Here is a 26404-nt window from a genome sequence, read left to right on the forward strand (position 1 = left end):
CCAATAACCACACTAGCCACCCAGACACTTGCCCTACCAATAACCACACTAGCCACCAGACATTTCCCCTACCAATAACCACACTAGCCAAACAGACACTTGCCCTACCAATAACCACACTAGCCACCCAGACACTTGCCCTACCAATAACCACACTAGCCACCAGACACTTGCCCTACCAATAACCACACTAGCCACCCAGACACGAGCCCTACCAATAACCACACTAGCCAGCCAGACACTTCCCCTACCAATAACCACACTAGCCACCAGACACTTCCCCTACCAATAACCACACTAGCCACCCAGACACTTCCCCTACCAATAACCACACTAGCCACCAGACACTTCCCCTACCAATAACCACACTAGCCACCCAGACACTATCCCTACCAATAACCACACTAGCCACCCATACACTATCTCTACCAATAACCACACTAGCCACCAGACACTTCCCCTACCAATAATCACACTAGCAACCAGACACTTCCCCTACCAATAACCACACTAGCCAGCCAGACACTTCCCCTACCAATAACCACACTAGCCACCCAGACACTTCCCTACCAATAACCACACTAGCCACCCAGACACTTTCCCTACCAATAACCACACTAGCCACCAGACACTTGCCCTACCAATAACCACACTAGCCACCCAGACACTATCCCTGCCAATAACCACACTAGCCACCCAGACACTATCCCTACCAATAACCACACTAGCCACCAGACACTTGCCCTACCAATAACCACACTAGCCACCCAGACACTAACCCTACCAATAACCACACTAGCCACCCAGACACTATCCCTACCAATAACCACACTAGCCACCCAGACACTTCCCCTACCAATAACCACACTAGCCAGCCAGACACTTCCCCTACCAATAACCACACTAGCCACCCAGACACTTCCCTACCAATAACCACACTAGCCACCAGACACTTGCCCTACTAATAACCACACTAGCCACCCAGACACTATCCCTACCAATAACCACACTAGCCACCAGACACGAGCCCTACCAATAATCACACTAGCCACCAGACACTTGCCCTACCAATAACCACACTAGCCACCCAGACACTATCCCTACCAATAACCACACTAGCCAGCCAGACACTTCCCCTACCAATAACCACACTAGCCACCCAGACACTTCCCTACCAATAACCACACTAGCCACCAGACACTTGCCCTACCAATAACAACACTAGCCACCCAGACACTTCCCCTACCAATAACCACACTAGCCAGCCAGACACGAGCCCTACCAATAATCACACTAGCCACCAGACACTTGCCCTACCAATAACCACACTAGCCACCCAGACACTATCCCTACCAATAACCACACTAGCCAGCCAGACACTTGCCCTACCAATAACCACACTAGCCACCCAGACACTATCCCTACCAATAACCACACTAGCCACCAGACACTTGCCCTACCAATAATCACACTAGCCACCCAGACACTATCCCTACCAATAACCACACTAGCCACCAGACACTTGCCCTACCAATAATCACACTAGCCACCCAGACACTATCCCTACCAATAATCACACTAGCCACCCAGACAATATCCCTACCAATAACCACACAAGCCACCCAGACACTTGCCCTACCAATAATCACACTAGCCACCCAGACACTATCCCTACCAATAACCACACTAGCCACCCAGACACTATCCCTACCAATAACCACACTAGCCACCCAGACACTTGCCCTACCAATAATCACACTAGCCACCCAGACACTATCCCTACCAATAACCACACTAGTCACCCAGACACTTGCCCTACCAATAACCACACTAGCCACCCAGACACTTGCCCTACCAATAACCACACTTGCCACCCAGACACTTGCCCTACCAATAACCACACTAGCCACCCAGACACTTGCCCTACCAATAACCACACTAGCCACCCAGACACTATCCCTACCAATAACCACACTAGCCACCCAGACACTTGCCCTACCAACAACCACACTAGCCACCCAGACACTTGCCCTACCAATAATCACACTAGCCACCCAGACACTATCCCTACCAATAAACACACTAGCCACCCAGACACTATCCCTACCAATAACCACACTAGCCACCCAGACACTTGCCCTACCAATAATCACACTAGCCACCCAGACACTATTCCTACCAATAACCACACTAGCCACCCAGACACTATCCCTACCAATAATCACACTAGCCACCCAGACACTATCCCTACCAATAACCACACTAGCCACCCAGACACTTGCCCTACCAATAACCACACTAGCCACCCAGACACTTGCCCTACCAATAACCACACTAGCCAGCCAGACACTTCCCCTACCAAAAATCACGCTAGCCACCCAGACACGAGCCCTACCAATAACCACACTAGCCAGCCAGACACTTGCCCTACCAATAATCACACTAGCCACCCAGACACTTGCCCTACCAATAACCACACTAGCCACCCAGACACTATCCCTACCAATAACCACACTAGCCACCCAGACACTTGCCTTACCAATAATCACACTAGCCACCCAGACACTATCCCTACCAATAACTACACTAGCCACCCAGACACTTGCCCTACCAACAATCACACTAGCCACCCAGACACTATCCCTACCAATAACCACACTAGCCACCCAGACACTTGCCTTACCAATAATCACACTAGCCACCCAGACACTTGCCCTACCAATAACCACACTAGCCACCCAGACAATATCCCTACCAATAACCACACTAGCCACCCAGACACTTGCCCTACCAATAACCACACTAGCCACCAGACACTTGCCCTACCAATAACCACACTAGCCACCCAGACACGAGCCCTACCAATAACCACACTAGCCATCCAGACACTTCCCCTACCAATAACCACACTAGCCACCAGACACTTCCCCTACCAATAACCACAATAGCCACCCAGACACTTCCCCTACCAATAACCACACTAGCCACCAGACACTTCCCCTACCAATAACCACACTAGCCACCCAGACACTATCCCTACCAATAACCACACTAGCCACCCATACACTATCCCTACCAATAACCACACTAGCCACCAGACACTTCCCCTACCAATAATCACACTAGCCACCAGACACTTCCCCTACCAATAACCACACTAGCCAGCCAGACACTTCCCCTACCAATAACCACACTAGCCAGCCAGACACTTCCCTACCAATAACCACACTAGCCACCCAGACACTATCCCTACCAATAACCACACTAGCCACCAGACACTTGCCCTACCAATAACCACACTAGCCACCCAGACACTATCCCTGCCAATAACCACACTAGCCACCCAGACACTTCCCCTACCAATAACCACACTAGCCACCCAGACACTTCCCCTACCAATAACCACACTAGCCAGCCAGACACTTCCCCTACCAATAACCACACTAGCCAGCCAGACACTTCCCTACCAATAACCACACTAGCCACCCAGACACTATCCCTACCAATAACCACACTAGCCACCAGACACTTGCCCTACCAATAACCACACTAGCCACCCAGACACTATCCCTACCAATAACCACACTAGCCACCCAGACACTTCCCCTACCAATAACCACACTAGCCACCAGACACTTGCCCTACCAATAACCACACTAGCCACCCAGACACTATCCCTGCCAATAACCACACTAGCCACCCAGACACTTCCCTACCAATAACCACACTAGCCACCAGACACTTGCCCTACCAATAACCACACTAGCCACCCAGACACTTCCCTACCAATAACCACACTAGCCACCAGACACTTGCCCTACCAATAACCACACTAGCCACCCATACACTTCCCCTACCAATAACCACACTAGCCACCCAGACACTTCCCTACCAATAACCACACTAGCCACCAGACACTTGCCCTACCAATAACAACACTAGCCACCCAGACACTTCCCCTACCAATAACCACACTAGCCAGCCAGACACTTCCCCTACCAATAATCACACTAGCCACCCAGACACTTCCCCTACCAATAACCACACTAGCCACCCAGACACTTCCCCTACCAATAACCACACTAGCCACCCAGACACTATCCCTACCAATAACCACACTAGCCACCCAGACACTTCCCCTACCAATAACAACACTAGCCACCCAGACACTTCCCCTACCAATAACCACACTAGCCAGCCAGACACGAGCCCTACCAATAATCACACTAGCCACCAGACACTTGCCCTACCAATAACCACACTAGCCACCCAGACACTATCCCTACCAATAACCACACTAGCCAGCCAGACACTTGCCCTACCAATAACCACACTAGCCACCCAGACACTATCCCTACCAATAACCACACTAGCCACCAGACACTTGCCCTACCAATAATCACACTAGCCACCCAGACACTATCCCTACCAATAACCACACTAGCCACCAGACACTTGCCCTACCAATAATCACACTAGCCACCCAGACACTATCCCTACCAATAATCACACTAGCCACCCAGACAATATCCCTACCAATAACCACACAAGCCACCCAGACACTTGCCCTACCAATAATCACACTAGCCACCCAGACACTATCCCTACCAATAACCACACTAGCCACCCAGACACTATCCCTACCAATAACCACACTAGCCACCCAGACACTTGCCCTACCAATAATCACACTAGCCACCCAGACACTATCCCTACCAATAACCACACTAGTCACCCAGACACTTGCCCTACCAATAACCACACTAGCCACCCAGACACTTGCCCTACCAATAACCACACTTGCCACCCAGACACTTGCCCTACCAATAACCACACTAGCCACCCAGACACTTGCCCTACCAATAACCACACTAGCCACCCAGACACTATCCCTACCAATAACCACACTAGCCACCCAGACACTTGCCCTACCAATAACCACACTAGCCACCCAGACACTTGCCCTACCAATAATCACACTAGCCACCCAGACACTATCCCTACCAATAAACACACTAGCCACCCAGACACTATCCCTACCAATAATCACACTAGCCACCCAGACACTATCCCTACCAATAACCACACTAGCCACCCAGACACTTGCCCTACCAATAATCACACTAGCCACCCAGACACTATTCCTACCAATAACCACACTAGCCACCCAGACACTATCCCTACCAATAATCACACTAGCCACCCAGACACTATCCCTACCAATAACCACACTAGCCACCCAGACACTTGCCCTACCAATAACCACACTAGCCACCCAGACACTTGCCCTACCAATAACCACACTAGCCAGCCAGACACTTCCCCTACCAATAATCACGCTAGCCACCCAGACACGAGCCCTACCAATAACCACACTAGCCAGCCAGACACTTGCCCTACCAATAATCACACTAGCCACCCAGACACTTGCCCTACCAATAACCACACTAGCCACCCAGACACTATCCCTACCAATAACTACACTAGCCACCCAGACACTTGCCCTACCAACAATCACACTAGCCACCCAGACACTATCTCTACCAATAACCACACTAGCCACCCAGACACTTGCCTTACCAATAATCACACTAGCCACCCAGACACTTGCCCTACCAATAACCACACTAGCCACCCAGACAATATCCCTACCAATAACCACACTAGCCACCCAGACACTTGCCCTACCAATAACCACACTAGCCACCAGACATTTCCCCTACCAATAACCACACTAGCCAAACAGACACTTGCCCTACCAATAACCACACTAGCCACCCAGACACTTGCCCTACCAATAACCACACTAGCCACCAGACACTTGCCCTACCAATAACCACACTAGCCACCCAGACACGAGCCCTACCAATAACCACACTAGCCAGCCAGACACTTCCCCTACCAATAACCACACTAGCCACCAGACACTTCCCCTACCAATAACCACAATAGCCACCCAGACACTTCCCCTACCAATAACCACACTAGCCACCAGACACTTCCCCTACCAATAACCACACTAGCCACCCAGACACTATCCCTACCAATAACCACACTAGCCACCCATACACTATCCCTACCAATAACCACACTAGCCACCAGACACTTCCCCTACCAATAATCACACTAGCCACCAGACACTTCCCCTACCAATAACCACACTAGCCAGCCAGACACTTCCCCTACCAATAACCACACTAGCCAGCCAGACACTTCCCTACCAATAACCACACTAGCCACCCAGACACTATCCCTACCAATAACAACACTAGCCACCAGACACTTGCCCTACCAATAACCACACTAGCCACCCAGACACAATCCCTGCCAATAACCACACTAGCCACCCAGACACTATCCCTACCAATAACCACACTAGCCACCCAGACACTATCCCTGCCAATAACCACACTAGCCACCCATACACTTCCCCTACCAATAACCACACTAGCCACCCAGACACTTCCCTACCAATAACCACACTAGCCACCAGACACTTGCCCTACCAATAACAACACTAGCCACCCAGACACTTCCCCTACCAATAACCACACTAGCCAGCCAGACACTTCCCCTACCAATAATCACACTAGCCACCCAGACACTTCCCCTACCAATAACCACACTAGCCACCCAGACACTTCCCCTACCAATAACCACACTAGCCACCCAGACACTATCCCTACCAATAACCACACTAGCCACCCAGACACTTCCCCTACCAATAACCACACTAGCCACCCAGACACTTCCCTACCAATAACCACACTAGCCACCCAGACACTATCCCTACCAATAACCACACTAGCCACCAGACACTTGCCCTACCAATAACCACACTAGCCACCCAGACACTATCCCTACCAATAACCACACTAGCCACCCAGACACTTCCCTACCAATAACCACACTAGCCACCCAGACACTATCCCTACCAATAACCACACTAGCCACCAGACACTTGCCCTACCAATAACCACACTAGCCACCCAGACACTATCCCTACCAATAACCACACTAGCCACCAGACACTTGCCCTACCAATAACCACACTAGCCACCCAGACACTTCCCCTACCAATAACCACACTAGCCACCCAGACACTTCCCTGCCAATAACCACACTAGCCACCCAGACACTATCCCTGCCAATAACCACACTAGCCACCCAGACACTTCCCTACCAATAACCACACTAGCCACCCAGACACTATCCCTACCAATAATCACACTAGCCACCCAGACACTATCCCTACCAATAACCACACTAGCCACCCAGACACTTCCCCTACCAATAACCACACTAGCCACCCAGACACTTCCCTACCAATAACCACACTAGCCACCCAGACACTATCCCTACCAATAACCACACTAGCCACCCAGACACTTCCCTACCAATAACCACACTAGCCACCCAGACACTATCCCTGCCAATAACCACACTAGCCACCCAGACACTTCCCTACCAATAACCACACTAGCCACCCAGACACTTCCCTACCAATAACCACACTAGCCACCAGACACTTGCCCTACCAATAACCACACTAGCCACCCAGACACTTCCCCTACCAATAACCACACTAGCCAGCCAGACACTTCCCCTACCAATAACCACACTAGCCACCCAGACACTTCCCCTACCAATAACCACACTAGCCACCCAGACACTATCCCTACCAATAACCACACTAGCCACCCAGACACTTCCCCTACCAATAACCACACTAGCCACCCAGACACTTCCCTACCAATAACCACACTAGCCACCAGACACTTGCCCTACTAATAACCACACTAGCCACCCAGACACTTCCCCTACCAATAACCACACTAGCCACCCAGACACTTCCCTACCAATAACCACACTAGCTACCAGACACTTGCCCTACCAATAACCACACTAGCCACCCAGACACTTCCCCTACCAATAACCACACTAGCCACCCAGACACTTCCCCTACCAATAACCACACTAGCCACCCAGACACTTCCCCTACCAATAACCACACTAGCCACCCAGACACGAGCCCTACCAATAACCACACTAGCCACCCAGACACGAGCCCTACCAATAACCACACTAGCCACCCAGACACTTCCCCTTCCAATAACCACACTAGCCAGCCAGACACTTCCCCTACCAATAACCACACTAGCCACCCAGACACGAGCCCTACCAATAACCACACTAGCCAGCCAGACACTTCCCCTACCAATAATCACACTAGCCAGCCAGACACTTCCCCTTCCAATAATCACACTAGCCACCCAGACACGAGCCCTACCAATAACCACACTAGCCACCCAGACACTTCCCCTTCCAATAACCACACTAGCCAGCCAGACACTTCCCCTACCAATAACCACACTAGCCACCCAGACACGAGCCCTACCAATAACCACACTAGCCACCCAGACACTATCCCTACCAATAACCACACTAGCCAGCCAGACACTTCCCCTACCAATAATCACACTAGCCACCCAGACACTATCCCTACCAATAACCACACTAGCCACCCAGACACGAGCCCTACCAATAATCACACTAGCCACCCAGACACTTGCGCTACCCCAACAATACTACCCAAAATATTCAACCTTTCCCCTCGCTCCACCAAATGAGTTAACCAGATTCTAGAACACTATGAGATCTCTTTTACCAGTGGCAAAATATAATGGTAGGTTTGTACCCGTTTAACTGGTACAAAACTGACACCTTTATTCAAGGCATCATGTTTGCAATGACCACAACACAAGTAGTCAATAAAGCAAACAAAAAGAAGCAACTCTGATAAGGATAATAATATGCACTGTCCTTGAAGTTGATTGGCCCACACCCGAGACGGCTTTCTTTAGAAAGACGGCTTTCTTTAGAAAGAAAGCCGTCTCGGGTGTGGGCCAATCAACTTCAAGGACAGTGCATATTATTATCCTTATCAGAGTTGCTTCTTTTTGTTTGCTTTATTGACTACTTGTGTTGTGGTCATTGCAAACATGAATAAAGGTGTCAGTTTTGTACCAGTTAAAAGGGTAAAAACCTACCATCAGATTCTAGAATTGAAGTTTTCATGACTGCAAGGATCCATACCCTTTGGTTCTTTCGGTAAAGTCACGTGGGTGAAAATAATAATAAAATAAAATAAATAATCAGGACGTTTTGGGCGCAACACCAAGCGTCCTTCATCAGGTGGGGACCAGCACAGCGACTGTTCTTCCTGTGCTGGTCCCCACCTGATGAAGGACGCTTGTGTTGCGCCCGAAACGTCGTGATTATTTTTTTGTATTATTATTTTCACCTACGTGACTTTACCGAAAGAACCAAAGAGTGTGAGTTAACCAGAGTTTAGCACTAGCCCTACCCCAACTCGAACTATCAACCGACCTGTGGATGTTCGCGTGAACCCCTTCCCACTCTTTATTTGCGTTGTACATGGAGCGTGCGAAGCTCGTGCCCACGGATATTGTTTCTCTTTGCCCGCTGGGTGTGGTGAGACCAGCGCTGCGATTCGGCCGCTCGATCGGTGCATCACGCGATCGCGGCACCCGAACCTCACCTCTCGCTCGCCGCTCCATCTCTTTCAGGAGAAGGTCGAGTACGTGTTCCTGGTGATCTTCACGGTGGAGGCCTTCCTCAAGATCATGGCCTACGGCCTCCTCGTTCATCCAAACGCCTACCTGCGCAACGGGTGGAACCTCCTGGACTTTGTCATCGTGGTGGTGGGGTGAGTGGGGGCTGACCCACACACTGGACTCGGACCCTAACTCGATGAAGGGTTGGCTTGGTGATGCAGTGGTAACACTCGTGCCTGACAGCAAGAAGTGCCTGGGTTCACTTCCTGACTCGGACATCTTTCTGCGTGGACTTTCTACATTCTCTCCCTGTTCTGCAGAGTGTGAGTGAGTGTGTGACATTTATCTAAAAAGGTATTGGGCCTCCCCTAGGTCGACTCAGCCTCAAATGAGTACCCAGTACGATGTCTCATTTATTCTATGTTGCGGTTGTTTTTGCCTTAATTTTGTCTTTGCTTCATTGCCATACTTGTTTTTTTTGTTAGTATGTTATTTGGATGATCCAGGCCTCCCACCGATGCAAATGAGTCTCTTCCTGGTCCCTTAAATGATCACTTGGTCCATTAAAACACGCTTGAAACTCGTGGACGAGAGCGCGCAGGAGGAGAGAGGGGAGGAGATATGGAGGGAGAGGGCGGTGCCAATGAGGATGCAAGCAAGGCCCTGCATTTCTCTGCTGTCAGAGTAATTCTCTCCGGTGGAGGCAGCGTTCTTTACTCATGGCCGGGCCGCTAAACGATTTTTCACAGAGCATTCGTTCCAAGATTGTTTCCCTGTGGCAGTTTGGCCAGGAAGTGGGAATTCTGGGTTTCACTTCCTTCATCGCATGAATAGAAATTGGAATACGCACTTGACCTTTGTGAAGGTGTCGTCATTTAATATATGCAGGGTGTAAATATTCTAATTAATTCAATGTACATAATTAATAACAGGTACAGAGAGCATGATCTATGTCTGAGAGTGTATATGTGCGTGAACGTGTGCATGTGGGATATCATCTGTGGGGAGCGGTGGTGCAGTTGTTAGCACACTGTGCTATGAATCCAACGACCCGAGTTCGATTCCCACTCATGGCCAACATCAGTGGCAGCAAGTGTTACCAGAACTTGTCTTGGGGCTCCCGAAGGGTAATTCAGCATTAAATGAGTCCCTGATGGGGTTGTGTAAACATCAGCTTTTGGGAGACAAAGACTGCCAGGTGTCGTGCTGACTACACCTTTGCAGGTGCTCACTAACAGTACTTATCTCGCACCTCCGATTAGCATGGTTGGCTACATACGATGCACAATAAGTTAAACATATATACATACCCTAACAGTGTAGTAAATAAGAAAGGCATCACAAAATTTTGATGAATGTGATACAACTTTGGGTAAATTAAGAAAATAATCGAATACAAGTAAACAGACAAGGATCTCGGGTTTATTTCAAATGAAGAGGTGGACCAGAGCAGGTTATATTGTGTTTTTAAAATTGAACTTCATCATGAAAATCCATCACCGAGCACTGTGGCCCAGAGAATAAAGTTTTAAATCAGTGCGTGCTACCTGCGGTGACACGTGGTTCAGAAACGTCGAGGTCATGAACAACCACGGAACAGAAACTGAGAAGTGCGCAATGATGCACAAAGAGTTGCATGCCGGGATTACACTGAGAGGCAGCAAGATGGAGACGTGCAGTAGCGGACGCTAGCTCGCGGGTGAGAAGCATCATCCTGACCTTTCAGGCTAAATGAGAGGGCTTGCACAGGACATGTGGCTCAATGGACCGATCGACGATGGTCAAGAATAATAATGGAGTGGCAGCCAAGGATTGGAACGTGTCCAAGGGGACGTGCACCCAGGAGATGGAGCGATGAGATCGGTGCGTGTGCATGGGCTGGGTGGACTGTTGCATTGCAGAATCATGGAAGGTGGCGGTAGCTTGAGGAGGCCTTCATCCAGCAGTGGATTGATGATGGCTGATGATGCTGACGATTTCGTCCATCAAATTATCATCCTTCTGAACTGATGTTTGTCCAGAAGCATTTGTTTATTATGCAGCAAGCCCTGGGCTGGGGTGTGGACCTCTTTGAAGCTTGCCAGCAGGGGGTGGGTTGCCTGTTAAATGAATGCCGCTGGGTTGCCTGGTGTTATTGGAAAAAACGCTCCACAAACCCCGCTCCTGGCAGTTTAATTTACACGTTATATTTTTAACTTGACATTTGACAACGATGATGAAAATCGATGTGAACTTTAGCATATTTACTTTGGCCTGTGCATACATTAGAATGAAAACAAAACTGATTGTAAATTCTGGACTGCTACGGATTAGGGTGGAGCCCCTTCTGCCAGCAGTGGCCGCGAGTAAGCAGTTGCAGGGCTGCACCTTTGCCTTTTAACTGAGAAACGGAGAAACTGTGCCATGCGGTGACTTAACCCGCCGTGCGGTTTGTCCATTTGCGAGAGCCAATCCTTGAGTTCAATACTCACATTCCATGGAAAGCGGTTCCGTGTTCCGTAAGTCTGTAGCCGGTAACGATTAGAAAATGTTGACCGGTTCAGTGATGATTGTTTAACAACCCCGATATGGATATCACGATGATCTCTCTTCACTCGAAAGCTTGCTGATATTCGAGACTCACTGCCCGTCAACAAATCTGTCGCCAGGGAGGTTTTGAGTAGTTTAGTACGAGTTTAGTACGAGTTTAGTAATATGCTAGGCATAGTTTAGCACTGGTTTTGTAGTAGTTTAGTTCAGTAAGAGTTTAGTAGTAGTTTAGCAGTAGTTTAGTAAAAGTTTGAGTCTTGAGATAACCCTTGAGCACGAGGGGCTCACGTTCAACGTCCAAGCAGACTGTCAGCATCCTACTTGCTGTACTATCGTATTTCGTCCCTTATTTTGATTTAATAAGCAAGTGAGTTGTCTCTATCAACATGCCTAACGAGGAATGTTCAATGTCCACGAGAGTGCAAGCGTGGGAGCACTTCAGTGTCTGTGCGTGCGAGTCGCGTGTCTGTGTGTGTCTGTGTGTGAGGTGTGTGTCTGTGTGTCTGTGTGTGTGTCTGTGTGTGTGAGTTGTGTGTCTGTGTGTGTGTCTGTGTGTCTGTGTGTGTGTCTGTGTGTGAGTTGTGTGTCTGTGTGTGTGAGTTGTGTGTCTGTGTGTGTCTGTGTGTCTGTGTATGTCTGTGCCTGTGTGTCTGTGTGTCTGTGTGTGTGTCTGTGTGTGTGTCTGTGTGTGTGTGTGAGTTTTGTGTCTGTGTGTCTCTGTGTGTGTCTGTGTGTCTGTGTGTGTGTCTGTGTGTGTCTGTGTGTGTGTGTTTGTGTGTGTGTCTGTGTGTGTGTGTGAGTTTCGTGTCTGTGTGTCTCTGTGTGTGTCTGTGTGTGTGTCTGTGTGTGTGTGTCTGTGTGTGTGTCTGTGTGTGTGAGTTGTGTGTCTGTGTGTGTGAGTTGTGTGTCTGTGTGTGTCTGTGTGTGTGTGTCTGTGTGTCTGTGTGTGTGAGTTGTGTGTCTGTGTGTGTGAGTTGTGTGTCTGTGTGTGTGTGTGTCTGTGTGTGTGTGTGTGTGTCTGTGTGTGTGTTTGTCTGTGTGTGTGTGTCTGCTTCTGGGCTCCTGGGCTGCACGGTGGCGATATGTTAACTACCTCGCCTTGTATACAGGAGGTCGTTGTTTGCATGTTTTCCCCGTGGTCGCTTGGCTTTTTACCTGGGTCATCCGGGGTTTCTCTCCACATTTAGAATCAACATGCCTTGAGAGTATTTGCCTGCTATACATTCCCGCATGACAAGCCACTTTGTTGAGCTACAATGTGTGGTCAGGTCGCTTCTGAAAACGAGATAGATATTGCTCAGTGGGCCTTACCTGGTAAAATACAAAAATAGTTGAGTTTTTAGTTGAATTTAGTGGAGGCAGTCACCCTCCAACAACGATGGACAGCAGAGTAGCAACGCTGACAACAATGAGCGGAGCTCCAGGTGGATAAAATACAGCAAGTTGGCAGGGTAGCGAACCCACGTGATTCATCTGCCAGTCTTTTGAGTCAGTCAACCCCATGGCACCTGGCTCTGTCACATGACCTCTTGTCAGCGAGCTTTCCACACTTCACGTGGCCTCAAAGTGCACTCAGCCTGTCACAACCACGATGGTGACATCACCACCCCTTAGTTGCGAATCGCGCCTCTTGTCGTGTGCGCCTGTGTAGGGGGGTTGACTCGCCCCATCATCCCTAATACATTGAAGACCACTTTGTGGGGAAGATGAAAGCGCTTTGACATTTATTTCACTATCAGTTTACCTCTTCCATACTGTAGGTGGCAGGGTAGCATAGTGATAACCATTGTGCCACACAGCAAGACCACCTGTGTTCGATTCCGGACTCGGGCGCATATCTGCAAGGACATTGTGTGTCCTCCCTCTTCTGCATGGGTTTCCTCCGGTTTCACCCCATAGCAAAAAAATAGACACTTTGTAATTATTGGTCAAACATCCCAATGCTGAAAAATTACCTCAAGAATATCTCAATTGAAACACTTGGCAGGACCCTCCTGAAAGGGAATCCTGAGACTCAGTGAGGCTCTCCTGGGTAAACAAGTGCAGCAGCGGTAATAATAATGAACATTGTCAAGGCACCTCTTTCTCTCATACAATATGTACAATGCAGTACAGCAAGTAGGCCGCTGCATATTATGAGACTGAGCATGCTTCCTATCCATGCGAGGATTTTTGTATGGGTGCTTCATCTTCCTCCCACTTGCAAAAGGAATATTGTCTGAGGGAATTGACAAAACATTTTTAGAATATAGAATACTCATTGATGCTCAATGAGACTTTTCCAGCGAGCGTGATTCACATTTGTGTATTTAATTTTACAATTATCTCTAGCGGTGCACGCGCTGCCCTCTGCTGCAAACACTCCCCTCATGCGTTTGTTCCAACTCTGTGTGATTTGCCCACGGAGCAAGACATCTCAACCATGACCCATTTGGTGTCGCAGAGAGGGACATCGAATAGTCACCTGGGCTCGGATTAATTCAGGCAGGGCCGCCCATCAGGGGGTGCAGGGCTTGGGGAAAATCCCACCGTGTGGGCCACCCGACACCTTCAAACTAATCCAGAACTACGACATCTGACACCACTGTGACGTCGAAGCGTGGGGCCCCCCAAAGGGCAGGGCCCCGGGCGGTCGCCCCGACTCACCGCACCCGAGGGACGGCTCGAAGTAGAGATCAACTGATCCAGCTCGCTGCTCAGCGTTGGAGCGAGCGGCTCACAAGGGGAAGGTTGCGACTTCAAACCCTGGTTGGGATGGTTGACTCAGCCCATCATCCCCACAGGGGTTAATAAGAGGTTCCACTTTGTGGGGAAGTCGACAGTGGTTGTTCCGTGGATTTAGACTCACCCCTGCCATAGAAATATGGAATTTCTCTCACTGGCTCAGCGCTGGAGATAGGAGATGAGCCCTGCCTCGATGTCCACATGAGCCCAGAGCTCACTGCCTTTGAATGAATTGAGTTGAGGTCATGCAGGGCCACCTCTACATAGATTACGTGGGCCTCTGCTAGGTTAACTCGGCCTGAAATACACACTGCATTGATTACCTATGTTGTGAAGATATAAGTTGATAGGGCCTGTGAATGGGTTATGCCTCATTCTTGCGGTGTCATGCCTGCCTTAATAGGCGCTCCCTAACAGCTCGTATATAGGGATGGGAGGAGGTCATTGGGGGTGAGTGAAGGAGGGAGGGAGGTAGAGGAGAAGGGCGAGGCAGGGAAGGGAGTTCAGTGGGGGTGAGACGAGGGTGACATCGATTGAGTGGGTTTGGCTGCGTCTCTCTGTGAGTCACGCCTCGCCGCTCACTTTGTTGTGAATTTGCTCGACTATCACAAACAGCAGCAGCAGCCTCGTGTAATGAGCAGCGTGCCCACATACGGAGTTTGTATGTTCGTATGTTTTCCCCCTTTTCTGCATCGGATTCCTCCCACAGCGAAAAATCATTCAATGAAGCTAGCATTGACCAAATATCCCAAAATATAAAATCACCTGCAAATTACTCAATTGGGTTCACACAGCAGCAGCAGCATCGCCTCCTCCTGTGAAAACATGGCAGGACCCTTCTGAAAAATAGTCTTGAGACTCGGTGAGCCCTTTCTCGATTATTATCATCATCATCATGCTTATTTTTATGAAGAGAAATTCTGGATTTTTTTGGCTTGTTGTGTCTCATCAGCAGAGGCTGTGCTAATGGTGTCATACACCGGTGAAAGTCGAAAGTGGACCAATTATGCCGTGATGGATTTTGTGTAGAGCAGGGTCCATCTTATCAGCGCCTCTCTCACACCAACGATAGCAGAGAGAGAAGTCGACTATCAGAATCCTACTCACACACAGGCGCTAACAATAGCCCACGCACAAATACAGAAAGAGACAGGTCCCCCTATAGCCTTTAACAAGACCGTTTAACACGCCGGCTTTCACGACCAATATTATTCATAATAAAGGTTTTTGGGTTAGATCGCGTGTCAACGTGTCGTAACCCTCCACCACCCGACACAGCCAGTAAGGTTTGTCACGTAAACAACGCGCCAATCAGTGACTACTTCACCCGCCCGGTGTGTTGGCAAGTAAATCCACAAAATGTACAATTTGAGTACCACGTTTCGCTGGTAATTACATCCAGCATCATCGGGCGATTTGGCAAATGGAGAATTACGACACATTTATACTTATGCGATCTAACACAATAACCTTTAATCTGAATTTAACAAGATTGTTGGGGTAAGTGCTGTTCGTGAGCGCCTATGAAGGCGGGCACGTCACATGAGGGAGGAAGTGGCCAGCACCACGCCCGGCCGCCTTTGTCTTCTCAGTACTCACGTTTACACACCATCCCAGGTCCTCATGCAAGGATGAGTTGACCTCGGGTCGCCGGGTTGATTGTGAAGTGTGCTAGTCACGGCACTACCGCACCCCATCACACACAAGAATCCACACACACTTACACGCACCTTCACATCAGCCGCACCGTAACAACTCTTGGAACCTCCGAGTTCAACCAGTCTACACAACAAAGGCTCATTCCTAGCAGCGTGCTTCAGCCGCACCGAACCTCACAATAATAATATCCATGGCCTACCTTGGCTCCTCCCACCCTCAACCAGTATATATACAAGGACTGTTTTCTTGGAATTTCTCTCACTTGATACAGCTATCGTGCTGTGACGGTTCCACCTGAAGACGGAAGCTTGTGTTGCCTCCAAAACGTCGTGATTTTTATTTGATTTTTTATTTTACTTTGATTAATTTTAATTTTACCTACGCGACTTTACAGAAAAAACCTAAGAATGTGAATCCACACACACGTTTTAGAATGACAAAAAGTGCGTTCCACTGACACGATATTCAGTCGATTCATGTCTTGACCACCTTTGTCTTTCCTGCATGGAGCTAAACATCCCACTGTCAACACCTCCCCCAGCCAGCGGCGGGGGAGCAGGGAGCAGAGGGGAAGATGGGTTTCAGATGCGGGGTCACAGCTGCCTGGGCAATTAATGCGACGTGCGGATCATTTAACGCACACAGAATCGATGCACCCAATAGGATACGAGAGATGTCTCTAGAAAAAGAATGGAGCCCCTGTCCCCTCTCTCACCATCGCTCCCTCCTCGTTATCACGCTCCCCCTCCTTCCTTCTCATCCTCATCATGACCTCCTCCCCCTCGTCCTTCCCCCTCCTCCTTCCCCCCTCCTTCTCCCCCCTCCTCCTTCCCCCCTCCTCCTCCCTCCTCCCCATCCCACCTCTTCCCTCCATAAAAGACGAAACGAGGACTCTAGAGGGTTCAGAGGGACTGTGGGGCGTCACGCCGTCACGGCGCATGAGCAATGTCACGCTGACAATCGTTGCCGCGACAGCACGAGTGGCCCCAACCAGGGGCACCGGCTCGGGAGCCGTGACGCATCCTCGTGAGCAGCGAGAGCGACGAGAGTCACGTGTGTCTGCGAGAGTCACGTGTGTCTGCGAGAGTCACGTGTGTCTGCGAGAGTCACGTGTGTCTGCGAGAGTCACGTGTGTCTGCGAGAGTCACGTGTGTCTGCGAGAGTGACGTGTGTCTGCGAGAGTCACGTGTGTCTGCGAGAGTCACGTGTGTCTGCGAGAGTCACGTGTGTCTGCGAGAGTCACGTGTGTCTGCGAGAGTCACGTGTGTCTGCGAGAGTCACGTGTGTCTGCGAGAGTCACGTGTGTCTAGGAGAGTCACGTGTGTCTGCGAGAGTGACGTGTGTCTGCGAGAGTCACGTGTGTCTGCGAGAGTCACGTGTGTCTGCGAGAGTGACGTGTGTCTGCGAGAGTGACGTGTGTCTGCGAGAGTCACGTGTGTCTGCGAGAGTCACGTGTGTCTGCGAGAGTCACGTGTGTCTGCGAGAGTGACGTGTGTCTGCGAGAGTCACGTGTGTCTGCGAGAGTGACGTGTGTCTGCGAGAGTCACGTGTGTCTGCGAGAGTCACGTGTGTCTGCGAGAGTCACGTGTGTCTGCGAGAGTCACGTGTGTCTGCGAGAGTGACGTGTGTCTGCGAGAGTCACGTGTGTCTGCGAGAGTCACGTGTGTCTGCGAGAGTGACGTGTGTCTGCGAGAGTGACGTGTGTCTGCGAGAGTGAGGTGTGTCTAGGAGAGTCACGTGTGTCTGCGAGAGTCACGTGTGTCTGCGAGAGTCACGTGTGTCTGCGAGAGTGAGGTGTGTCTGCGAGAGTCACGTGTGTCTGCGAGAGTCACGTGTGTCTGCGAGAGTCACGTGTGTCTGCGAGAGTGACGTGTGTCTGCGAGAGTCACGTGTGTCTGCGAGAGTCACGTGTGTCTGCGAGAGTGACGTGTGTCTGCGAGAGTCACGTGTGTCTGCGAGAGTCACGTGTGTCTGCGAGGGCCCACGGCGAGGGACGCGATGGACCGGTGGACGATGCGCCTCCTTCACGTGTCCCATCGGTCACGTGGCCTGTTGGCAGTGCTTAATTTCAACAGCATGGGTTCAAAACATGCAAACCTAAAACTGCTTTGCACATTCCGTGTCGCATCAGCAGTCACGCTCGCTGGAATTAATACAGCTGAAGTTACGCACTCCCATAAGACCGTGCGGCTGATGGGATGTGTAAAAATACATACATTTTGTATGTCGAGGGATAGATATGTGAAGGCACCGAATTGTCTTAATATTTGTGTTGTTATTTTCTCTACAATGACACGTGTGGCGATTGTGTTGGATTTCTTGGAGAGCCTCTTGCAGGGGGAGTGTGAGGTCTTGATACATTCCGATGTTTGGCCAAAGCGTCTTTAAAGTTTTAACGAGAGTTTGGCTTCGTGTTGGAGGGAAAACTCAGCACGCATTGTCGATAATAACACTCAAACGTCTGCACATATGGGCACTGCGCAACCCCCTCGCTTGTATTCAGTCTGGTGTTGTTTTGGAGTTTCACAAATCTCCGAGTGATCTGCCAACCCTTGCCTCCTACGTGTGTTTCAACATCGCCCTCCTCTGCCGTTCCTCGCTGCCCAACAATAAAGGCGTTCACCTTGATACAACGCGGCTCACCCAATACTAAACCCTTCATACAACGCGGCTCACCCAACACGATCCAACTCGGTGTCACGGCAGGGCAGAGGCGGCGCTGGGGATTGGGAGAATGCAGGGGGCATGACGCAGCTGCCTGTGTTGGAAGTTTGCTTCGTTGAACCTGGAGAGCGCAAGAGACCGGGAGATTCTCGTTTTCAAGAATAGTCCGACCTGGGCCAGCAAAATCATCAAATCAATAACATCAAGTAAAGAAAATAGAAATCAAACTCGGGGCAAAACACCTGACTAGAAGCAATTCGTATAAAATAAACAGAAAATATAACAAAAGTACTCTCCTACAAATAACTTTTAAATCGTTCATAGTAAAATGTTTACAAAAAACAAGTGCTGGATTGTATTACAGTGTACCGCACAGATGAGATAGGCTGAGGCTGACTGTGCAGTGGAAAAGGTGGCAGTAGAGTGGATACATTGTTCTGGCTCATCCCTGCGTGATCCACCAACCCCCGTGTCCCCCAGGCTCTTCTCCGTGGTGCTCGAGCACACGACCAAGGTGAACGATGGCGGAGGTGGGGCCGTGATGGCGAGCAAGGGGGGCGGCTTCGACGTCAAGGCCCTGAGGGCGTTCCGCGTGCTGAGGCCTCTGCGACTCGTGTCTGGGGTGCCCAGTGAGTCCCGAGAGCCGCGTGGTGGTGGTGGTGGTGGAGCCGTGTGTGGTGGTGGTGGTGGTGGAGCCGTGTGTGGTGGTGGTGGTGGTGGAGCCGTGTGTGGTGGTGGTGGTGGTGGAGCGGGTGGCATTATTTTTTCATCGGCTGCATAACACTGCGTGGAAGCAACCTGTACTGTTGCTCCACGCAAAGCTTCAGATCTTCTCGGCCAGTCCTGCCCTCCCTTCTCTATGCCTATGAAACGTTGACCCCTCTAATGGAACATCTGTGCCAGTTAGAAACATTCAGGCAGGGCTACCTCCGATCCATCCTGGGTTTAACCAGGCTGGATCGTATGAAAAGCTCACAAATGAGCTCCTCCAGCAGGCAAGGCTGCGTTGACTGGGTCATGTAGCCCAAATGACCAGCCACTCCATGCCCAAGCAGCTTCTGATAGAAGGGGCTAAACGGGCACGACATGGGTTGGAGAAGAGATGGACTGATGCAGTACGTTAGGATGTGGAGCTGAGTGTTAAACTGCCTACGTGTTAAACTGAGCTGAGTGGACTTGCTGAAGACTGATACCAGCGGTGTCAAGAACAGCCTCTCTGGAGGAGGCCCATGAAGGACGCTACTGGGCAGTTGGAGGCAGTCGCCCTCCAACAACAACGGAGAGCAGAGGAACTACCCTCACAACAACGAGCGGAGCACCGGGCGGCTAATACACAGTAAGGTGGCACAGTAGTGAGCACGGTTGGTGCATCTGCCAGTCATATCTGTCCGTCAACCCATGGCACCTGAGTCTTTCCTGTGACCTTCTGTCAATGAGCCTTCGACACTACACGTGGCCTCAAAGTGCACCTGGCCTGGCACAGGCATCGTGGTGACGTCACTGTCACTTAGTGGCGAAGTGCGGATCTTGGTATATTGGTATTGGTAGAGCCATGTTTGGGAGTGGTGGTGGAGCGGTGTATGGTGGTGTTCGTTGAGTCATATGTGGTGGTGGAGCCGTGTTCGGTGGTGGCGGAGCCATATATGGTGGAGTTGTTGGAGCCACAAATGGTGGTCGTGGAGCCATGTGAACTCGTGTCTCTCTGCCCAGGTCTTCAGGTCGTCCTCAACTCCATCATCAAGGCCATGGTGCCTCTGCTGCACATCGCCCTCCTCGTTCTCTTCGTCATCATCATCTACGCCATCATTGGCCTCGAGCTTTTCATGGGCAGAATGCACAAGACCTGCTTCCTCAACTACTCGGGTGTGTGTGTGGGTCTGTGGCTGGGTGTGGGTGCGTGTACATGGGGAACGATAGTGTAGCGGTTCATTAGTGTGCTACGCTACAAACCCGGTGACCTGAGTTCGATTTCCGCTCATTTCCTCCAACACCAGTGACGATTATCTGAATCGGTCCTGGGCCTCCCCTAGATCAACTCAGCCTCAAATGAGTACCTGGTGTAATGTATGTGTGGATGTTGACCTTCTTACACACCGTACGTAGCCAACCGTGCTAATCGGAGGTAATGTGTAAACATCACCACGAGGGAGACAAATGCTGTCAGGCGTGGTGCTGGCCACCCACCCCCTCGTGTGCCGTGCCGGTCTTCGTAGGTGCACACTAACAGCACTTCTCCCAAAAGTATGTTAAGGCTATAGGGGGGATCTTTGTCTTTGTTTGTGTGTGCGGGAAGTGGTGGCACAGCGATTAGTCCGCTGCACCATCAAGTGTGAACCCGGCGGCCCAATTTATATTTTCTGCTCACAGCTAACATTAATGACGAATATCTGAACTGGTCCTGGAGCTTCGTTATGTGGACTCAGCCTTTGCATTAGGACTTCGTGCTGTGTGTAAGCACCAGCATTGGGGAGCCAAAGGCGGCTGGGCGCCGTCCTAGCCACACCACCCCGTCGTGCTCTGTGCCGGCTTTAATAGTTGCTTGCGGATTTGGAGGGGTGAGCAGCCAAGGGGGTTCATGTGGAGTAGTCGAGGGGATCCATGTGGGGTAACCAGGAGGTGTGATGTTTGGGTCTCAAATTAAGTCTTTATTCTGGATGTCCACGTTGTTCCACACTCTGTTCACCGGCATTATTTTGTAGAACATAAAATAAATGGATAAAAGATGGGGGTGACCTGTCCGTATGTACCACCCATGTCCCTCCTTCTTCCATCCCCCCCCCCCCCCCCGTACAGAGATGATCGCGGAGGACGAGCCGGCCCCGTGCGCGTACCTGGGCCACGGGCGGCAGTGCCACGGCAGCGGCACGAGCTGCCGCTCGGGATGGGCCGGCCCCAACGAGGGCATCACCAACTTCGACAATTTCGGCTTCGCGATGCTCACCGTGTTCCAGTGCATCACCATGGAGGGCTGGACCGACGTGCTCTACTGGGTGACGCCTCCGAGATTAACGTCACTGTCACCATCGTTACCATTACTGCTACTACGCTGAGGCTCAAGCCTCCAGTGCCCCTCACCTCATCACACCTCCCCGTGTCTCCGCTCACCTCTCCTTACCTCCCCATGTCTTCTGTTGCCCCACTTCACCTCCCCTAAGCTCCCCACATCCGCCCTGCCCCCTGCTCACTTACCTCTGTGTGAGTCTATTGCTCTCTGTGTAAGTATATAGGTTTATATATTAATATATGGGTCTCTATGTGAGTCTATGGGTCTCTGTGTGAGTCTATGGGTCTCTGTGTGAGTCTATGGGTCTCTGTGTGAGTCTATGGGTCTCTGTGTGAGTCTATGGGTCTCTGTGTGAGTCTATGGGTCTCAGTGTGAGTCTATGGGTCTCTGTGTGAGTCTGTCTAAGACCAGATGGTGGGGATGAGACTCTCCGGGTAGGCCGTGGAGGTCGCCGCGCGTCTCCAGGCAGCAGCTGTGGGCCCTGGCGGAGGGGAGGCTGCGTGGGGGAGGCTGCGTGGGGGAGGCTGCGTGGGGGAGGCTGCGTGGGGGAGACTGCGTGGGGGAGGCAGTGGGGGAGGCTGCGTGGGGGAGACTGCGTGGGGGAGACTGCGTGGGGGAGGCAGCGTGGGGGAGGCTGCGTGGGGGAGGCTGCGTGGGGGAGGCTGCGTGGGGGAGGCTGCGTGGGGGAGGCTGCGTGGGGGAGGCTGCGTGGGGGAGGCTGCGTGGGGGAGGCTGCGTGGGGGAGGCTGCGTCGGTGGCTCTGGTGGCTGCGGTGGTTCCTTGACGCTGCGACGGCTCACTCTGCGTGCCCCCGCCCCTCGTTCACCTCCCTCAGATGCAAGACGCCATTGGCTACGAACTGCCATGGGTCTACTTCGTCAGTCTCGTCATCTTTGGATCATTCTTCGTTCTAAACCTCGTCTTGGGAGTGCTGAGCGGGTGCGTTACTCACCTCTACCGAGGTGGCATCACCGTCATCGCCGGAGAAGTTGTCGCCGTCACGGGACTGTCATGCTCATTGTGACTTGCTGGACATCTGTGGAAAAGAGCTTCATAGCTCATCGGATTCCTCCATGATGAATACATTTGATTGGGATTCATGAGTGAATACTGTAACATCATAATTTGTGATGATAACTGTGTCGTTAACATCATCATCGTGGCTAAATATGGCACGTGTGTGGTGAGGCTGTGTGGTGAGGTTGTGTGATGAGGCTGTGTGTGGTGAGGTTGTGTGATGAGGCTGTGTGTGGTGAGGCTGTGTGGTGAGGCTGTGTGTGATGAGGCTGTGTGTGGTGAGGTTGTGTGGTGAGGCTGTGTGTGGTGAGGTTGTGTGGTGAGGCTGTGTGTGGTGAGGCTGTGTGGTGAGGTTGTGTGACGAGGCTGTGTGTGGTGAGGCTGTGTGTGGTGAGGTTGTGTGGTGAGGTTGTGTGGTGAGGCTGTGTGTGGTGAGGCTGTGTGGTGAGGCTGTGTGTGGTGAGGCTGTGTGTGACGAGGCTGTGTGTGGTGAGGCTGTGTGTGGTGAAGCTGTGTGTGACGAGGCTGTGTGGTGAGGCTGTGTGTGGTGAGGCTGTGTGGTGAGGTTGTGTGGTGAGGCTGTGTGTGGTGAGGTTGTATGGTGAGGCTGTGTGTGACGAGGTTGTGTGGTGAGATTGTGTGTGGTGAGGTTGTGTGAGTGGTGAGGCTGTGTGTGATGAGATTGTGTGTGGTGAGACTGTGTGACGAGGCTGTGTGATGAGGCTTTGTGGTGAGGCTATGTGACGATGCTGTGTGGTGAGGCTGTGTGTGATGAGATTGTGAGTGGTGAGGTTGTGAGTGGTGAGGTTGTGAGTGGTGAGGCTGTGTGTGATGAGATTGTGTGTGGTGAGGCTTTGCATGGTGAGGTGGTGCAGAGCGCCAGAAGGATAAACACAGCAAGTTGGCACAATAGGGGGCACAAGGTTGTGCATAGGCCAGTCAACCCCTGGCACCTGGGTCTGTCCCGTGACCTCCTGTCAGTGGGCGTTCGATACTTCACACGGCCTTAAAGTGCACATAGCCTGGCACGAGCACCGTGGTGATGTCACTGCCACTTAATAGCGAACGGGCGGTTGTTGTTGTTGTGATTGATGACTCTGCGGGCAGCAATGCAATATTAACCAGGGCGGCCTGCCTTAACTGAACAACGAACCTGTGTACTACCAGGCCATGTCGCCGCGTACTTACGGTGCGATTTCCTCCTCTTCCCCGCTCCTCCCCCCTCCTTTGTCGCCCTCGCAGGGAATTCTCAAAGGAGCGAGAGAAGGCGAAAGCACGGGGCGACTTCCAGAAACTGCGTGAGAAGCAGCAGCTGGAGGAGGATTTGCGGGGGTACCTGGACTGGATCACTCAGGCCGAGGACATCGACCCCGAGAACGAGGAGGAGGGCAAGGAGGAGGCACGCCTCGGTGAGGAAGCGAGGGAGAGGTTGTATGGGTGGTGGAGCAATGACTCCCTCGCATCATTGATGCGGTGGCAGAGCCGACGGGCGGGGGGGAGATGAGGGTGATCGCCCCCCCCACCCCCCTTGGGACCACGGATATTGGTATTTTATCAGGGAAGATAAGTTGAGTTGTTTATGAATGCAGGGCCCTGTTTTAAAAGATTACATCCAAAGCCAAAGCGATGTCCCCTCCAATGAGCATGGAGGCGGTACCCCGCTCCCATTTTCACCCGTGAGTCAGTGCTGGAAGTTCCACATTTCTATTGCGAGGGCAGGTCTATCCATAGGACAACCACAAAGTGGTACTCACGTGATCAACTCCGCATGGACGAGGGATGATGAGCTGAGTCAACCATGTAAACCAGGAGTTGAACTCTTGACCTTCCAACTGCAAGCCGCTCACTGCCACTGAGCAGCCACCTGGTCGGGTAACGGAGTAATAACGCGAGTAGCGACATTCCTCAGCGAATAGGCACGTGAGCATTTTAATTGGTGGGGACGTTTAGGCCTCGCGTGTGCACGTGGCCCCCACCCCCACGGCAGGGGTCCTTAAAGGTCCCCCAGCAGCAGTCACCGTCCCTCCACTCCCTCCCTCCCACCCTTCTCCGCCCACGCTCTGCTGCCACCGCCACCACCGTTTGCTGTGTTGTTGTTGTTCTACTGTTTACAGTCGTTTTGGGAAACGTCGTTGTTGGCTTAATGGGAGCGAGCGGCAAGAGGGAATAGATTCCACGACGGCTCTCAGAATGGGTTCGTTTGCATGACTGGTAATTGCTTCAAGGTAGCTGGTAAAAAAAAAAATGGTTCCCATTATTTTAGCGGTTACCTTAAATACACGCGCCACGTACACTTTTATGATGGCTGGTCGGTGCAGTGGTAACAGTTGTAGCGCCTCCAAGCAAAAAGTATTTGGGTTCGATTCCTGGGTCGGCCACATTTCTGCGTCGTGTTTGTATCTTATCCTCTGTTCTGCAGCGTGGTGAGTGAGTGGGTCATTAAGTGAGTGGGTGGGTAATTGAGTGAGCGGGTGATAGAACGAATGAGAGAATGGGTGAGTGAGTGGGTAGGTGAGTGAGTGAGTGGGTGAGTGGTTGAGTGGGTGATTGAGTGAGTGGGTGGTTGAGTGGGTGATTGAGAGAGTGAGGGAGAAGTGTCTTGTTGTGCCCAGCATCGGATAGACCACGTCTCATGATGACGGAGCGCGTGTCACTCACGTGGCAGCCGAATCCACGCGGCGGTCGGATGAACTCGAGCATGTGAGGGCTGTGACCTCTGGGGGTGTTGCTGCGCGCGAGGTGTGAGATATAATTAGTGTCGCCTGCAAAGAGATCCTTTCAAGAAGACACTTCCCCTCAATTAGGGCCCTGTAAGCGGCAGAGTGAACAGTATTTAGAGTGAGGTATATAGTGTCTGTGTGTGTGTGTGCTGGCCTACAGTCGTCTGTGAATGCTGTATGGGGGGTCTTTGTTTAGTGAGGGGTTTTTTTGTGACCTGCAGTGCAATGTGAGACAAAAGATTCGGTCATTGTGACTGTGGCAGTGATTGGTGGCCGGACCCGCAGACTCCTAATTATCTCTGCATTGTTGGCAAAATAAGCATTCAACCATAGCACGGGTTTTTTGGGGTTAGATCGCATGAATATATAATATTCAAGCTTGCTTTTTAGGGGGGCTGGGAACGTAGGGACGGGGGGGAGCAGTCCTGAAAGGGGCTCGCAGGGTACCTTCGGATCCTGGCTGGCCACCCTGTGCCCTGCTTCACCGTGAACCCTCATTCTCCTCGCCC

General features: G+C 51.3%; 1 protein-coding gene across 16 annotated transcripts in view; it reads left to right on the forward strand.

Annotated features, from left to right (window-relative positions):
- Positions 1-26404, forward strand: part of LOC144934883 (voltage-dependent L-type calcium channel subunit alpha-1D-like) — a 185280-nt gene that overhangs the window by 79242 nt on the left and 79634 nt on the right. For all 16 annotated transcript variants that reach the window (XM_078861139.1, XM_078861144.1, XM_078861140.1 and 13 more), the window contains exons 4-9: positions 9591-9730; positions 19635-19783; positions 20865-21017; positions 21948-22144; positions 22994-23097; positions 24418-24584. In XM_078861139.1, the coding sequence (XP_078717265.1) occupies positions 9591-9730; positions 19635-19783; positions 20865-21017; positions 21948-22144; positions 22994-23097; positions 24418-24584 (910 nt within the window). The remainder of the gene's footprint in view (positions 1-9590; positions 9731-19634; positions 19784-20864; positions 21018-21947; positions 22145-22993; positions 23098-24417; positions 24585-26404) is intronic.

Source organism: Lampetra fluviatilis, chromosome 11, assembly GCF_964198595.1.
Source record: "Lampetra fluviatilis chromosome 11, kcLamFluv1.1, whole genome shotgun sequence".
Taxonomy (NCBI): domain Eukaryota; kingdom Metazoa; phylum Chordata; class Hyperoartia; order Petromyzontiformes; family Petromyzontidae; genus Lampetra; species Lampetra fluviatilis.